Here is a 14444-nt window from a genome sequence, read left to right as displayed (position 1 = left end):
AATCACATTTGCATTACAAGGACATATATGTGCCATCATCATTGCTGGAATCTCCCACTAAGCAGGGCCAATGGAAAAGTGTTAAAGCGAGCTCTTGGGAAAGCCCATTGAAATTTAGTAAGAGTAGCAGCTGTTACAATTCCTGTCCATTACTTTAATGATCTCTATGAATTTGGGAGGAAAACTGTCTCATTCTGCAGCTTGATATCACTAAGGCCTTGACAAACCAAGATATTTACCCTCCTAAGACCTGAGTCAAGTAACTGGTCTGGAGCTAGGCCTAACGTAAGCAGTTTTTTAAAACTATCTTCATGCTCCAGACAGATTGTGGGTCAACTGAAAGAAAAAAAGAGTATTAGACCTGTCAGTTGTAGGTATACTGTCAACTAGTAATTGATGATAGCCATCTAGGTTTTAATCTCCACTTTCAGTAACCCAGATTCCTATTGGAGCTCTGCGTTGGCAGGCATTAAAAAGTGCTCTGAGGAAGCCTCACTGTATTCCATGTGTAAATCTTAGGTATAAAACACTCCTCTCATACTTGGCAGGTAGAAGCTTTACATTTAGTGGGACCATGTGGCAAAGGAAGAAGAGAAGAAGAAGAAGAGTTTGGATTTATATCCCCCCTTTCTCCCCTGCAGGAGACTCAAAGGGGCTTACAATCTCCTTGCCCTTCCCCCCTCACAACAAACACCCTGTGAGGTAGGTGGGGCTGAGAGAGCTCCGAGAAGCTGTGACTAGCCCAAGGTCACCCAGCTGGTGTGTGTGGGAGTGCACAGGCTAATCTGAACTCCCCAGATAAGCCTCCACAGCTCAGGCGGAAGAGCGGAGAATCAAACCCGGTTTCTCCAGATTAGATACATGAGCTCTTAACCTCCTACGCCACTGCTGCTCCTCACAGGAGCGGGAAGAAGAGGAAATGAAGCAGCTGCCCTGCTTTTCTTGCCACTGGGAGTAGGCCCAGAGTTTCTACCTCCAGTGTCTTGTTCTTCTGTCTCTTATACTTCCCACCTCAGGCTCATGACCAGCCTGCTAGAAAGGCACAACCGACTTTAGGATTCAGACCAATTTAAGAACCACTCCTTCCTGTGCTACTGCATAGTCGTTTGATTGTTGTTTGTCATGTTTATGCACTCATGCTTGACAAACTTGGAGAAAAACAAGTCCACATTTCCCTCACCCACGACAAAACCTGCTTCTGAACCACTTTCGTTCACAGCAGTTTGGCAAAGGAATGTAGACCTGGACCTTTGTGCCTCAGAAAAGGCAGTGACTGAGATTTTTTATTATGCTTTGTTGTCAGATCTGATTACCTCAGATTGCTTCATGGAGAAAACAAGCAAGCAAAAAGCGAACATTCACTTATACAGCACGGTCAGTTGAAAACGGATCCTGCTTTTCTTCTCTGAAGTGCCACCCATATTTAAGAGATGATCCTTGTTCAGATGCAACAGAAAACATGCTTCAAATTTCAATTGTAAGACACTTTCTTAAGGCTTATTTTTTAATTATCATCATCATTTTTGCTGTTGGCAGCAAACTGGCATTTCAGATTACAGCATCGCAGTTGTCTTGATGAATGATATTTCCTTGGGCTCTTGCTGCTTGCAAAAAGACTCATGATGTCATGCCACGCTTGGCAATATTCTCTTCCAGCACTTCATCAGCCAGTCAAGCATAAAACTAGACAGCCTGAAAAAAAAAGTCCTTGCAAATTTTCTAACAACAGCTTTTGCATTGGTTGGCTGGTTGAGTTTTTTTTTAAGTTGCAATGGAAAATGGATTGAATTTTTTTTTCCGGAAGAGGAACAATATTATTGTTTAAATATTGCAGAAGGATTAAAACAAGAGTGCAGATCTTACGCAGATAGACAAGCATTGTTAAATATAGAGAGAACCAAGACTAAGCACACATTTCAGATCTAGCAGGATTAGGAGGGCAATTTAGGTGACCTTTACAATTAGGGCCAAACTAGATGTGACAGAAATGTTGTCTCTGCCATGCGAACGGGGTGCCACCACTATTTAAAACTGATTTAAAAGTGCATAGTAATCCTGGAATTCTCATCCCAATAGTGACCAGTGCCAAACCTGCTTAGCTTCTACAATCTGATGAGTTCAGGCTAATCTCAATCATCCAGTTTGGGGCATGTGTTCACTATGCAGCACTAACAGATGCATGCACAGTCACAGATATGTCACAAGGCACAGAATTGTTGCCTATTAGTTGAAAAGTAGTGTGCAAATTGGCCTTCCGTCTTTGAAAATGAGGCGATTGCATAATTTTTTATTCGTTTTGGGGGATGAAGATACTTTGGGAATGGGGAAGGGAAACCTATGCAGGGGCAGGCAATGACAAACCATCTCTGTTAGTCTCTTGCCTAGAAAACCCTCACTATAAAATCTGCCTTGAGTCTCAGTGAGAAAGGCAGACTATAAACATGTAAATAAAAATTGCATTTTGTTAGCCGTTGTGTACCATCTATGGATAGAACAAGTAGATAATGTGGATACCTTCCTTACCTGGCACAGTACAATGGCAACACAAAGGCTCTTGAGTAAAATCAGTAAAGTTCACAGTTTTATCTGCTGATATAACTTAGAATGACTAAAAGCAAATCCTAAGCTCAGCAATGACTCATTGCCCAATAGCGACTGAGGGCAAGGTGAACATTTCTTTCCATTTGAACAGTTCATTTGATTAGCTCAACCAAGATTGCTTCAACTAATCACTATATTTCCAAGAATGATTCCCACTCAGTTTGCAACTAACCAAGGGCAACGAAACTGGATACATGCTACTGGTGCCACATGACCACAAAAGTTGTCTTACATTTTAGAAAACCTTTGGAAGGTCACTGTGGAACTTCACTTCACAGGGTTGGATACACAGTGCTTAAGTAGAAATTATATTCATTAGAAAGGGTACATCTATATTTCCAGGGATTAATTTGCTTTAAATGGCTCTCCATTTTTGCACATGTTGATAAATACAAAATATGACCTAGAGCAGTGGTGGCGAACCTTTTTGAGACCGAGTGCCCAAATTGCAACCCAAACCCCACTTATTTATCACAAAGTGCCAACCTGACAATTTAACCTCAATGCTGAGGTTTTAGTTTAGAAAAAAACGGTTTGCTCCCTCTTCCTCCGCCCCACAAGCTCGAGCAGGGGCCAGCCTGCTCTAGCCTCCAGCAAGTCCCACACGCACTGCTCTGGGCCTCTCTAGCATTTCTGCCTCCTCTGCACCCCTCCTCAGGCAGCAGCCACCCAGAGCACAGGCACCAGGTCCGCCAGCCGAGTCGTCCCTGATCACTGTGGTGCGCGCACATCGTGCTCAGTGGCCAGGCCAGCCTAGATGTCTGTGTGTGGGTGTGGGTGTGATTTTCCATCCCCCACATGATGAACTCTGTGTGCGCATGCCCACAGAGAGGGCTACAAGTGCCACCCCTGGCACCCGTGCCATAGGTTCGCCATCACTGACCTAGAGATTAAAAAAAGAGAAAGAACAGCCTTACGTGCTCTTAAACCAGTGGCAGAGTGACAATTGACCAGCCTATTGAGCTGTTTTTTGTTCTTTATGTCATAAGTGAAGTTACCGTCAAATCTCCATATCTATTTATAGATCATGATCTGAAATTTATTAGTAAGTCATTATTTCATCTCCAAATGTATGCAGCTATTTTCTATAACCAGACAGCCCACAGCACATTATGCTTGAAATGAAAACAATTTAAAAAACAGGAGTAAGTCCAATTAGGTTAATTAAATAAACACACATCTAATTAATTTTTTTGACTAGTGCTATCTGTAAGCTTCATGTAAGGCATTAAATAATTAAAAGATAAACTATGTCACAGTAAATGCATTAAAAAAGGTAAAATGCGTAAACTAAAATGGAGGCCTAGCTAAGTACTAGAGAATAGGTTTTGTATACAGACATTCCCAGGTTCAATCCCTGACGTCCCCATGTGCCAGTTTGTGCAAAATGAGGTCAGGGGTATTAGCCTCAAGGTGAAGTCTAGACAGTGTTATAAAACCACAACCAAGAACGCCAGGAGGAATTGTGGGGAGCAACCGGACATGCGGGCATGATGTCTGGTAAACATCATTAGATGCTGAAGGATTTATATTGTTCACATTATTTCTATAATTGAAATAGTGTTTCATTTCTATTTCAATTAAAAACACATTTCTGCCTGCAAACCTTTTCTCTCGAGTGAAAGGGGGACACAAGTCCAAAGTGGTTCTGGTGGGTTTTCCGGGCTGTTTGGCCGTGATCTGGAAAACCCACCAGAACTAGTTGAATCCAGCCTTGAAAGCCTTCGACAATACAAGTCCAAAGGTTTCCAAGTTCCAAGGCTCGTTATTGACACAAACAAACCATGGAATGACCTCGGAATGCTGAGAACATCGATCTTCTTTACAAACAACTAAGTTCCAGAAGGGTAACCCCAGTCAATCTGCACCAGCCAGAGAAAACAAAGGGTTTTGTGACACCTTAAAGACAAACACGTTTATTATGGCAGAAGCTGTCACAAACCTGTAGAGATCTACTTTAAACAGAGCTTACAAAAAGTCATTCAGCAGATTTGTGGTCAACATGTATCATGACTGATCAGTTCTATTTCTTTGTTCCCCTTTTGTTTTATGGTTGAATGAGATGCTCATGTCCTGTTATGAATGGAAGATTATCACACAAGACTTGACCTAATTAAAACTGAGAGATCTGGCCAGCCTTGTTAATGTCAAGATTGAAGGAGGCATAGCATTTTGAGATGGAAGAGAAGATTTTCAAGACAATCTGGGCTCTTGTAATACACTCATGACTGCCAAATCAAATTTAGTCTGAGATTGGAGGAAATTTACAAGCAGCAAAAACGTTAATCTATACTATAGACAAAAACACTGCTGCTTCTTAGTGGTTGATAAAAATGTCTTTTCATTATAATATATTGAATGACTTTTCCTTTAGAATAAGATCAAACTTGGACATTCACTGGCAGAACACAATGGGGAGGTAATTCTAACGCCAGAGGATCCAGAGGACCCCTTCAGCATTAAAGATGTTGCAACTTACCAAAATCCACAAGCTTAACACCTCCTTCAGTGGTTAACAGAATATTATTTCCCTTGATATCACGGTGGATGGTTTTGTTTTTGTGCAAGTGCTGAAGTCCCTGAAGTTTCATTTGTAGTAAGAAAAAGAAGAAACTGTCAAAATATACTTTATTAAGCAGAGACACAGTTTCACTAAAAATCCAAGCAGCATCATTAATTCGTAAAATATCCAAACCTAATCATTTATGCAGTGGTGGGATCCAAAAATTTTAGTAACAGGTTCCCATGGTGGTAGGATTCAACCTGTGGCATAGTGCCAATGGGGCTGGGCGGGGCATGACGGGGGGTGGCCGGACATTCTGGGGCCGTGGCATTCCTGGGCGGGGCTGTGGCAAGGACGCAGCCGCTGTGCCGGTCCTTGGGCGGGAAATGAATGCACGCAGGCGTAGGCTGCCACGCACATTGGTGCACCTCCTGCTAGACTGCTTCAAGTTCTGCGTGCTACTGCTGAGGAGCGGAGGAGGGGTGTAATTAAGGCAAAAATCACATGGCAAAATCACCAATTAGTAACCCTCTCTCGGCACACACAAATAATTAGTAACCTACTCTTGGGAACCTGTGAGAACCTGCTGGATCCCACCTCTGCATTTATGGAAGGAAAACATTAATACACTGAAGTGTTTCCCAAGCCTGTCTAATTCTTACCCCAACTTTTCCCTAAGGATCTCTGGACATCCCTTTTCATCCTGCTAACAACCGTATGAAATAAATTAGAGTGAGAAAGAAAAAGATTATATCACCTGCCTAAGATCACCCAATAAACTCCATGGTTAAGTGGATATTTGAACGTGGACCTTCCCAGATCTAAGCCAAAAATTTAATAATGGGCAGCTCAATCTGGGTGGGGGGAGGAATCCTCCTCTGGAACTGGCACAGTCCAATGTTGGTGTGGGTGCCCACTCCACCAGCGTTTAAGGGTCTAGTACCCCAGTCAATAACAAGACTCAAGAATAGCTTCAAGAGCTTTATTAGCACTGTGTCAGTACCCTATGGCCAGGTAGCTGAGACTGAAGTCCCAGCTCCCTGGCCCCCAGTATAAACCTTGAGATTACAGTATGGTTGGAGTGGGATAGCCCCCACCTTTACATTCCCCCAATACCAGCATGTGAAAGGACAGTTGAAGACAGTTGCAGTAGTTACATTGTTTTGGGAATGGCTGGGCTACTCCCTGAGAAAGATAGATAGGGAGAGCCGGGAAGCTCTACTCACTACGTTACAGCAGAAACAAAAGACAGGGGCCTCTGGCCTTGAGCAAGGATGATACGAGTCCAGCTGCAGCCAGACATGCCCAGGCACGTTACGTGCGTTTTGGCAGGCCCATGATGGCAGGGCCTGACACAGCGCAAGGGGCATATGCGCTGACAGGGGGGTGCTTACCCTGGCAGCCAGGCGCTCTGCAGCACCTGATGTGGAAGCTGCCCCCACCTGATGTGGTGGCTACCCAGGCCTTCCAGCGCAAAATGCTTCACCGGTGTGACCAGGGGCAGGCTGGGGCCGCCGACCTTCATCAGCCTCCACTGCCTGACTGGGTCCCATGTGCCTGTGCAGCCGATTGTGGAGATATGGCACGTTGTTCATGGCATATCTCTATTCCCCTTAAGGGGGAATTCTTAGCTTTTTTTCTTTTCTTTTACATTTTTGGGGCTTCCTGCACTACAGGAAAGTCCTTTGGGAGGGGCTGGTCAGCTCTCAAGTCAATAGCATATATAAATTCAGAGGCTCAATCCGTTATCTATCTTGCTGGGATGGGAAGCAAGGATACATTGAAAAAAGCTTTTCATTATAATATGTTGAAGACTAGCATTGAAGTCCTTGAATACCTTGAAGACTAGCATTGTTTTAGCATCACAGGAAATTGTATTTGGTACACATGCATTTTCAGTGCCTTGTGTTTTAGGTACACATGCATTTTCAGTGCCTTGAATTGACTTGTATAAGCCAATCATATAGTAATTTGTTCAAAGGAAAGAACAAGCATCTGCAAGGGAATGAAAGGAGAGGGCTATGACTCAGTGGTAAAGTAACTGCAGAAAGTCCCAGGTTCTGTTCCCTGGTATCTCCAGTTAAAAGGATCAAGCAATAGGTGATGGGAAAGACCTCTCTCTGAGACCCTGGAGAGCTGTCCGTCTGAGTAAACAATACTTGAGGGACAAATGGTCTGAAATGGTATAAGGCAGCTTCATGGGTTAATTGTTCCAAATGATGGCCCAAGAGTCAATCATTTCCCTTAAGAGGAAAAAAATATTCTTACTAGCACTGAAGAGATGTTCAGCAGAGGAATCAAGAATCTGCTCCTGTCCCTGAATATCGTATATACTCGTGCATAAGTCAAGTTTTTCAGCACATTTTCTGTGCTGAAAAAGCCCCCCTCGACTTATACACAAGTGAGGTGTATTTAAAAAAATATTTTAGGGTTTTTACTTTGTCGGCCTCCAGGGGGTGCAGTTTTTAGGCTAGTGGCACCAAAATTGCAGGCTATCATCAGGTGACATTCCTGATAATACCAGCCAAGTGTGGTAAAGTTTGGTTCAAGGGGTCTAAAGTTATGGACCCCCAAAGGGGGTGCCCCATCCCCCATTGTTTCCAATTGGAGCTAATAGTAGATAGGGCTACATCAGGATAATATCTTGCTGATACCAGCCAGGTTTGGTGAAGTTTGGTTCAGGCAGTCCAAAGTTATGGACCCCCAAAGGGGGTGCCCTCATCCCCCATTGTTTCCAATGGAAGCTAACAGTAGATAGGGCTACCCTTTTGAGGGTCTATAACTTTGGACCCCCTGAACCAAGCTTCACCAAACCTGGGTGGTATCATCAGGAGGTAAAGATACTCTGAAATGTTGGTACTGCTAACATAAACAATCCTCCCCTGACAGGTTGTGTGAATGTCCCTTCTGAATGTCCCCTGCCATGTGCAATTTTAAAAATATGTACACTAAAAATAATGAAATATTCTTTTAAAAAGCAGGGTAGTTTTGAATCACAGTGAACAGGCATGTTCATTCCAGTTTTTATTGAAAGATCCATTGTTTAAAACCCTTCCTTACAAAAAAGCTAAGGTTTTTGTACTTTTAAAGTTATTGTTGATACCATATTGTTCTTGTTGACCCTCTTTTCCACTTACAGAGCTAGTTTACTGTTTTTCTTTGAAATAAATATTCAAAAACATTTAACCTACTGATGCCGCAATTAATGTAATTTTATTGGTATCTATTTTTATTTTTGAAATTTACCAGTAGCTGCTGCATTTCCCACCCTCGACTTATACGCGAGTCAATAAGTTTTCCCAGTTTTTTGTGGTAAAATTAGGTGCCTCGACTTATACGCGGGTCAACTTATACACGAGTATATACGGTAGCTGGTTACTAATCTTCTGGTATTCAACAGGATTTAAAATAATAATAATAATAATAATAATAATAATAATAATAATAATAATAATAATAATTATTATTATTATTATTATTATTATTTATTAAACTTATATACTGCTTTCCTCCGGAGGGCTCAGGGTGGTATATAAGTTTAATAAATAACAACAACAACAACAACAACAACAACACTAAGTTCACTACTATATTGAAGCCAAAACAAAGTCACCATATTTTAACATGGTATTCATTTTTACTTACCATGAGTGCTTCATGCAAAATGTAAGCAACAAGAACTTCACTCATTCTTTCCCCTCTCTTTAAAAATCCTTTCACCAGGTCGGTCACAGAACCTCCATTGCACAACTAGATCAGAAAACAAACGTAAAAAGTGTAAATCATTATCACACATCCTGGTTTTCAGTAGATTCCATTTTGTAGGAATTGGATAAGCTCACAACATTTTTTAACTGATTATTTCCAAAACTCCTCAGCCAGAGATTCAGGGTGGGTCATGGCAATTTCACATAAAACTGCTAAGAGTACATCATGGTCCCAAAAGCATTCACAATCCAAGTTATATATATATTAAAATTCAGTGGCTACTGTACTGTCAGACAAATCAAGACACAATAAAAGTTTAAGCACTTCAAGCCTAATTCACGTCAGCAGAAGAACACTGAGCACATGCTTAATTGTCACACTGAAATAAATTAGCTTAAATCCCCAACATATCTAATTGGATCATGGTTTATTAGAGGCAGCATCTTCATAGGCACATAAACTACCACAGTGAATGGTGATTACACATACTTCACTGGGGAACCCCCTCGTAAAAAGGAAGAGAAACTGTGGCCAACATAGTTTTCTAACACATGCAGCAACAGTAAAATATGCATGCATGATCAGAACATAGATAAGAAAATAAGAGCCTCACTTGATCCAATCAGTGGTCCACCTAGGCCAGCATCTGTTTCATAAAGAAGCCAGTAAGTTGCCCTAGAGCAGGGGTGTCCAACTCTGGTGGCCCAGGTGTTCATGGACTACGATTCCAATTGGCCATGTTGGCAGGGACTGATGGGAATCGTAGTCCATGAACATCTGGGGTGCCAGAGTTGGACACCCCTGCCCTACAGGGTCAACAAGCAGGACAAGGAGGACAAGGTGGCACTGATATTCAGAGGTTTACTGCCTTTGAATATGGAGGCTATCTTAATTCAACATCACAAGTAGCTACTAGTTGACCTACCCTCCATGAATCTGTCAACCCCCCTTTTAAAGCCATCTAGCTCCTGAGGCCATCACTACATACTCTAGACAAAGAATAACTATTGTTATTCTTAAAAAAAGAAACCCCATTCACTATAATCAGGACTGTGCAAGAACAAAACTAGACCAAAAGTTGTTCTGTTCACAGTTAGCATATTTCTTCCTAGCAAAATGGAGACAGCTCAAAGCAAAAGATATTTGCTAAAAAGGGATTATTAAAATACTTGCTAGAAAATGAGATTAGGAAGCACATGTATAAACGTTCTGGTTTCTGAGCTGCAGACATCAACCTTGTTCTATTTTTCTCTACATCTGAATGGAAACCTCCTGGGCAAAGCGTTCCCTTCAAACTTTTCTTTTTCCATTGTCTAATTTTACTAATTGTGCCAAAACTCCTTTCATCTGGACTGTGTTTGCAGTCAGAGATCAACAGATAGGTAGATACTTCTTAAATCCAAGGAATCCACTGGGTTAAAATTACATATAACTTCAGCATTGAGAGAAAACAATTGATAAGCAGAGGGAAATGAAAATAATGCTACAGCATATTATTCAGGTTCTGTGTCATAGGGTCTGGTTTGCATTTTATTAAAACATCACTACAAAATTGTGTGTGCAGCTGAAGTCGATACATTTGTGTCACAATGCTAATCTGGGAACCACTGAAAGTGATGAATGTGTCTACTGACTGAGCTGTTTTCCGAAATGGTTTTAATAGAGAATATTCATTTGTACAGTCTCCATCCTGAAATCTGTCCCACTTCAGACCAGAAACATATTAAATAGCTGAATTAGCATTCATCAAAAAGTTTAACATAATCTCTCAGCCGTTTCTTAGTCACTACAGGTACTAATATCTTGCATACTATGTCTGCTTACCTCATTGCATTCTGCATTAGGTTTTCAATTTTGATTATCTAACAAAAGTTGAGAGGGTCTTGTACCCAAGATAAATGAACAAAGTATTCCTTGTATTGCTCTTCATTAGAAGTAGTCTTTATAACTCCTCCTGCACTTTTCTGTTAATTATATAATTCAGGCCTGATGGATTTGCACTCTTATGCATCTACCGAAGCAAGCTCAGATTCACAAACATTTAACCTGGAATCAGAGGAGGGATCCAGCATGTTCTCACAGGTTCCCGAGAGTAGGTTACTAATTATTTGTGTGTGCTGAGAGGGGGTTACTAATTGGTGATTTTGCCACATGATTTTTGCATTAGTTATGCCCCTCCTCTCAGCAGTAGCGCGCAGAAGTTGAAGCAGTCTAGCAGGAGGTGCACTGGCGTGCGTGGCAGCCTGCGCCTGCATGCATTCGTTTCCCGCCCAAGGACTGGCGCAGCGGCTGGGTCCTTGCCACAGTCCCGCCCAGGAATGCCCCACCCCCGGAATGCCCGGTTACACCCCCGTCGTGCCTCACCCAGCCCCATTGGCGCTACACCACAGTTTGAATCCCACCACCATGGGAACCTGTTACTAAAATTTTTGGATCCCACCACTGCCTGGAATGAATTTCATTAGCCTTCAAGGAACCAATGGGGTAATTTTATTTTGCTGCTACAGCAACCCACCAGGACTGTTCATCTTGTGTTTATATGAACTGGAAGGGTAGTTGTTCCTTCCTCATCGTACCTTACTTAGTTCTTGGGTGTGCATCTGCCTTTGCTTCCCCCATAGCCTTTCAAGTCCTGCACGCCTCTTCAGCTCACCCAATGCTGGAGAAGGATGTTAGTGATGACCGGCCCTTTGAGAGCTCCAACTACAATAATGTTGCACTTCTGTTTATTGGGTTGCAGCCAGCCACATTTTTCACTTACTCTCCCACAATTCCCTTCTCTGCTACCTTCCATATGGCTTTTGAATATGTAGTCCCTTGCCACAATGACTGTCCACATAGCTGGTTTGGATGGTCTTTTTTCCATCAGCAGAAAAGTTGGCTGGTTCCATCCCGCAGGGCCTGCAAGACTGAGTTGTTCCGCTGGGCCTTTGGAGTGTCCAGTTGCTCAGGTGCGCCCCCCTCCTTTGCTTTGCTCCTTTGCTCCCTTATTTTTTACAATTCCATTCTTGTATATATATTTGTTATCCTTTTAGGGAGGAGTCCAGCCGTTCCCTCCTTCTGGGGAGGTTTTAATGAATTGGGTTATGGGACGCCGTTATTATTGTTTTGACCTCTGTTTAAATGGTTTTTAATGGTTTTTAATGGATTTTAGTAAATATGGTCAATATTGTGACCCTTGTTACACATTGTATACATACTGACATTGTTGTGCACCTCCCAGAGCCCCTCGGGGATGGGGCGATCTATAAATTTAAATAATAAAATAAATAAATAAATAAACTCTTTAAAAACACAGGCTCTTTTCACTTGTTTTTCACTATCTCTTTTACCATATCTCTAAAAAGGCCTCCTCTCTGAAGTACCTTGTCTATCACCAACTTCAAGATGACCATATTTAATAGGAATGATCCTATTATGATCACATTCCAAAAGGAGCATGAAAAAGCATGGACTTTTTTCATGGTTATTTTTCCAAAACAGCATTCATAGTTGTCAGGGGGAAGTGACTCAGACTAAGAGGGATTATCAATACAATCCCATAGTACACAGCACGCAATGGAGCTATTTTTGAGTGAGATTCAGTGTTGTTTTATTACGGGAAACCATACAGTACTATTTAGATGCCCTGTTGCACGTACAGCCCCCTGGAATGCACCAGAACTCTTCAGCACATAAATAGGGAGAATAGTTTGTGCTGCTTCACTGGCAAAGCTGTGTGTTTAAGGAGCTTGGTCAGAACCAGGATATTCTAGATCAGGGGTCTGCAACCTGCGGCTCTCCAGATGTTCATGAACTACTGGCCATACTGACAGGGTCTGATGGGAATTGTAGTTCATGAACATCTGGAGAGCCGCAGGTTGCAGACCCCTGTTCTAGATCCAACTGGCTGCATGATACTGCGACCCAGATGTGCTTTTGAAAATGCTAATTTCGGTTGCAAAGTTACTCTGAAATCACAGTTTGCTGTCAGGATGGGAAAAATAGGGGCAGAACTGAGGCACTGTTTTTTTCAAAATTATTTTTGGTTCACCAAATAAGCCTCTGCCACCCAAGTGGAGGTGTGGGAATCAAACCCTGTTCTCCAGACCAGAATCCACCTGCTCTTAACCACTATACCACACTGGCACTCAAGGTCTTAAGCACAGTCTTTATATTTTTATATATGCATTTTAGTTTTGGTTTTAATTGGCTTTATTACCTGTTTTCATAATCTTCTCTTTTCTTATGCCAATAAAAGCTTACTTGACTTGAATACTCTATTTTAACTGTAAACTGCCTGGGTGGCCCTGGGTGGGCAGAAAGGAGGGATACAAATTGGTAAGTAAATAAATATTCAGTTCAACCCAATCAACTGAAATCCAGCCTAGTAGCAATGGCTTTTGACTCTGAGAAGTGCAGAGCTGTAGCAAGGGGGAACTGTGCCCTAACCCTAACCCTAACCCCCGCCCACCCCCTGCCATGCCCCAGAACCCCACCACCACATCCCCGCACCAGCACGCGCCTGGAGCAAGACTCCGGGCACTACACCACTGGAGAAGTGTGGTATTTAGAGGTTGCAAAGTTCCCATGGAAGAGAAGTGCACAGTTCAATAATTCCTCCTTCAGCTCTTCTCTAGTAAACACAGACTCAAAAGGACATCTTCAGCTGACCTTGTAAAAAAGACCTGATAAAAAGGAAAAAAGGAACTATAAAAGGAGATGCAAATCAGTCACCAATATGTACAGTGATGGATGTATTGGTGACTACAGACCACTGTCTACTGTTTACAGTTACACTGTTTACAGCCACAGGAGAAGTCGACTTCAATGCCTGCCGACCCATTGAGAATTTTTCTATATTTGCTTTTGATCCAGTAAAAGAGAGTCGGAGTAAAATTCTCCTCCTCATGAGTAGTGCCCGGCAGCAACCTAATGGAAACCCCACAATTTATGAAACAAGATGCAACTGCGAACTCAATGAAATGTCACCGGCCAAACAGGATCTGACAACAGATCACAAGTTCCAGAGAAGAGGGAGAGATTTAATGCTGTAGGCTATAGATATGCTCCAGGGGCATACTGCCCAGGGGGACATATGGGGTCAAATGTCCCCGGGTGTGGCCATTTAGTCACATGGGGGGACTTTGAGATGACCTGGTGCAAAAAAAGTTGTTTGGTAGAGCGGAGGGGGGGGCACCCATGGGGGGGGGCGTGTGGAAAATCAGATTTTGCATCGGGTTACATTTTTCCTAGATACGCCGCTGATAAGCTCCCAGTGGAGTTCCTAGACCCAGCTCAGTCTAAAAGGCCAAGTAGATTTACTGGATACACAAGCTAGTTACAAGCAAGCAAGCACGAATCTGAAGGCACAGAAGCCAGACTCAGAGCTGTGAATCAGCAGGTGGCCACCCAGGATCTTTTTTCTCAATTTTGTCTAGGGATTAAAGGAAAATATTGATCCCTGAGAACTAGGTAAAGTGGTATAGTTGCAGATTCTGATTGATTATTAGAAGAATATGAATGCCTAGACTTCAGGAGAAAGTAGTCTTTCTCTGGTTAGGCCACGTCATGCTTCCTCTTGGACTGGGGTGAAGAGAGGGCAGGATTCCTGCAGCCCCCTTCTGTTGACTTGGGTCTGCCAAGGGGTCCT

The 14444-nt window shown here is 42.5% G+C and overlaps 1 protein-coding gene across 8 annotated transcripts in view; it reads right to left on the bottom strand.

The window, feature by feature from the left end:
- MYO3A (myosin IIIA) overlaps window positions 1-14444 on the bottom strand; it is a 107599-nt gene that overhangs the window by 75925 nt on the left and 17230 nt on the right. For all 8 annotated transcript variants that reach the window (XR_007245781.1, XR_007245780.1, XM_048511339.1 and 5 more), the window contains 2 exons: window positions 8750-8854; window positions 5081-5180 (listed from right to left, as the gene is read on the bottom strand). Coding sequence is in view for 6 of the 8 variants with exons in the window: in XM_048511339.1 (XP_048367296.1) it covers window positions 5081-5180; window positions 8750-8854 (205 nt within the window). In the remaining 2 variants the exon portion in view is untranslated. The remainder of the gene's footprint in view (window positions 1-5080; window positions 5181-8749; window positions 8855-14444) is intronic.

This window comes from Sphaerodactylus townsendi, linkage group LG11 (genome assembly GCF_021028975.2).
Source record: "Sphaerodactylus townsendi isolate TG3544 linkage group LG11, MPM_Stown_v2.3, whole genome shotgun sequence".
NCBI lineage: Eukaryota > Metazoa > Chordata > Lepidosauria > Squamata > Sphaerodactylidae > Sphaerodactylus > Sphaerodactylus townsendi.
This window is presented reverse-complemented; position numbering and strand designations above follow the sequence as displayed.